The sequence below is a fragment of the Chenopodium album genome, chromosome 13 (genome assembly GCF_948465745.1).
Source record: "Chenopodium album chromosome 13, dcCheAlbu1.1, whole genome shotgun sequence".
Classification (NCBI taxonomy): domain Eukaryota; kingdom Viridiplantae; phylum Streptophyta; class Magnoliopsida; order Caryophyllales; family Amaranthaceae; genus Chenopodium; species Chenopodium album.
In genome coordinates, this window is record NC_137846.1 from 55141258 (window position 1) to 55144596 (window position 3339).

At 41.1% G+C, this 3339-nt stretch overlaps 1 protein-coding gene across 1 annotated transcript; it reads right to left on the minus strand.

The window, feature by feature from the left end:
* Positions 1-495: 495 nt before the first annotated feature.
* LOC145575823 (uncharacterized) lies at positions 496-1925 on the minus strand. The gene is made up of 3 exons (XM_081633619.1): positions 1313-1925; positions 1103-1156; positions 496-977 (listed from the first exon to the last, which is right to left on the minus strand). Exons 1-3 carry the CDS (start codon positions 1923-1925, stop codon positions 496-498), a joined length of 1149 nt encoding a protein of 382 aa, XP_081489745.1.
* Between the last annotated feature and the right edge of the window lie 1414 nt (positions 1926-3339).

The following is a 3339-nucleotide window of genomic DNA, read 5'->3' on the forward strand; positions in this document are numbered from 1 at the left end:
AGAGGATCACCTTGACGTAAACCCCTAGTAAGAGTAAACTCCCCCGAAGGTGCCCCATTTATCAGAACTAAGAACGAAACAGAAGAAATACACTGCATAGTGCAATCCACCCAAGCTCCCGCAAACCCTAATTTTATCATCACCGCTCTCAAAAAATCCCATTCCACCCTGTCATATGCTTTAGCCATGTCTAGCTTCAGAGCCCGCGAACCCCTACTACTAGTAGAATATTTCATATGATGGAAAACCTCAAACGCCACCAAAATATTATCAATGATTAATCTTCCAGGGGTAAAGGCACTCTGATTAATGGAGGTAATATCACCCAAAAAAGATTTCAACCGATTAGCCAAGACCTTCGTAACTAGCTTATACACCACATTGCACAAACTAATCGGCCTAAAATCTTTCATTTTATCAGCATCCTTCTTTTTTGGAATCAACACAATAAAAGTTTTATTTATATTCGTCGGAATCACAGCACCATAGAGTACATTAAGCACCAATGAAGTAACAGAATGACAAACAATGTGCCAATAGGTTTGAAAAAAGTAGAGGACACATATCATCAAGGCCCGAAGCTTTCAAAGGATGCATCTGCTTAAGAGCCACAAAGACCTCCTCCGAGGTAAACTTAGCACACAAGCTCTCATTCATGCTATCAGTCACCCTGTGATCGATACCAACAAGCGCATCATAAAAAAAAGCCGGGGAAGAAGAAGTGAAGAGAGTCCGAAAATAATTGACCGCAACACCATTAATACTCTCAAGATCCTCGTGCCTCTCCCCATCTTCCGTTACCAGGGACCGAATAGTGTTCTTCGTGCGCCGCTGAGAGGCCTTACGGTGGAAGAAGCTCGAGTTTCGATCTCCAGCTTGAAGCCACAAAGCCCGAGACCGCTGTCTCCAATAAACCTCTTCATGGTGAAGGAGGTCAGCAATATCCCTCACCACTCTTCTTTGTTCTTTCACCTTAGCTGCTAAACGCACCCCCCTATTTAGCTCACCAAGTTTCTTCCTTTTTTTCGAATCTCTCGAAATATTTTCCCAAACTCTTTGTCACTCCATATGCACAACTCCTCAGCACACCTCTCAATTTAACCTTCCACCGAATTATCACCAAGCAGCCATGCCTGCTCAATTACCTTCTCACACCCTTCATGTTCAGTCCACAACTGTTCAAACTGAAAAATACGCTCCTGCTTCACCTTAGAGTCATCATTAACATTCAATAAGAGTTTAATCGGAGCATGATCAGATCAGTCCCGATCCAAATTCTTTAACTTAGCACTCAGGAACAAATTGCACCAACTTCGAGACATAAGGGCTCGGTCAAGCCTACATTGCACATTATTTTCATCACTCTGACCATTGTCGTAAGTGAACTCATACCCTGTAAACGGCACATCAATGAGGCCACACAAATCCACAGCTTCCCTAAAATTATCCATTTGCCACAATGCACAATCCCTCCCCCCTTTTTTCTCCGAATCGGAAAGGATCTCATTGGAATCCCCAATGCAAACCCAAGGCTCATCCCCTTCGTTAGCAAGCTCAGAAAGAAGCGACCATGAGAGATATCTGTTATGAACCTCCGGCCAACCATAGAATCCGGTCACACTCCACCACATCCCATTATCACCTAACTCAGTAATCACATTGATATGATGAACTGACATCGATTTCACCTGCACCTTCAAGTCTCTAAGCCAAAACAACGCCACCCCACCTGATCTACCACAGCTATCCACCGCCAACCCTTCATAACCCACCAATTTCGATATAATCTTCATCATTTCCCCACTACTTAGTTTCTTCTCCATAATGAACACAAGAGACGGGGCCTCCCTCCTAACCAAGTTACGGAGCTTATTAACTACAGAGGTATTGCCCAGCCCTCCACAGTTAATACTCAAAATACTCATTGAGTTTGGCGGGGCTGCTCCACGACAGCCTCCGCCAACCGCAATCTAGTTAAGTCATCGGTCAACGCCACTTTCTTACTCACCTCCCCCTCCACCTCTTGATTAACAAACCTCTCCCTCTTCCCTAACACCCCTGTATCAACACCCCCCATAATAATATCAAAATTATCTCTTCGCTTTATTCTACCTCTAACACCTCTGGACCCCCTTTTTTATTACCCCTATTCGCAGAAAAAACAAAATCCCCTGCTGCACTCACACTCACTGCCTCCTTGCCCCTAGTATCCTTCCATCCCAATTCCCCTGCATTTTTTATTTCCTTTTTGACTCCCTCCCTCTTACCACTATCTACTTCCCCCATTTCCCCAGTCTTTTCTTCCTCATACACCTCTCCCCCAACCACTTCCCCCGGCACTTGATAGGTCCTAATTTGTACATATTTTAGGTGCTTATCTACACTCAATTGTTTATGGATTTAGAAGTCTAAGTTGTATTTTTACATTATTTGCTTAGGTTATGCTCTACTACTCTCCGTTTGTGTGTTTTGATGAATTTCAGGTGATTTAGATGCAAATGGATTATGGTTAGCTAATCTTGAGTATAATAATAATGAAGTATGAAGCTACGTTGCTCTAGGATCTCATATCATGTCTTCGAGATGAAATAAGGATAGAAAGAAGCAAGGGCGTTGATGAAAGACTTGGCAAATATGAGTCCCGTCCACTATTTTGATCATAACTTTTGATCTACAAATGATATTGGAGTGATTCAACTTGCATTGGAAAGTAGACTTCAAGAGATTTCCAACGATATATTACATGCCTCAAACAAAGATCTGGAGCTCAAGTTATGACCGTTTTAAGAAGAGCTACGCGTGCAGCAGCGAGATACACGGCCGTGCCCTATGCTTACACGCCCGTGTGTGGACAATTCTTGGACGATTTAGCCCGAATTAGTTTCCTAATTCTATCCTTATTCCTAGCTTTATTATAAATAATCCTTGGCTTTATTATCCCATAACCCCCATTAGTTTAGAACCCTAGTTTTCTCTCTAGTTTTATTTTTATTAACTCAAGTATTATATTTTCTTCCCTTTATGTTTATTTCTTTTATTATGTTAGTGTAGATTATTAATCTAGGGTTAGGTTGAACCCTAGCGATGATTAATAATTGATTTGTTCTTTTAAATTCTCAATTAATTGTTATATTTATTGTTATATTGTTCATGCTTAATTAATTGTGCTTATGCCAATACTAGATTAGAGATAATTGGTATTGTGATTATTCCTTTGTTTTAATCGCAACGAAAGTTGGGTTTTAACGGAATCGAATAGATTAATTAAGGGTTTGAAGTTCATCATGAAAATAGTTGAATGAATGATTAGGAAGTTAAGAGTAATGTGCTTAATGTCTC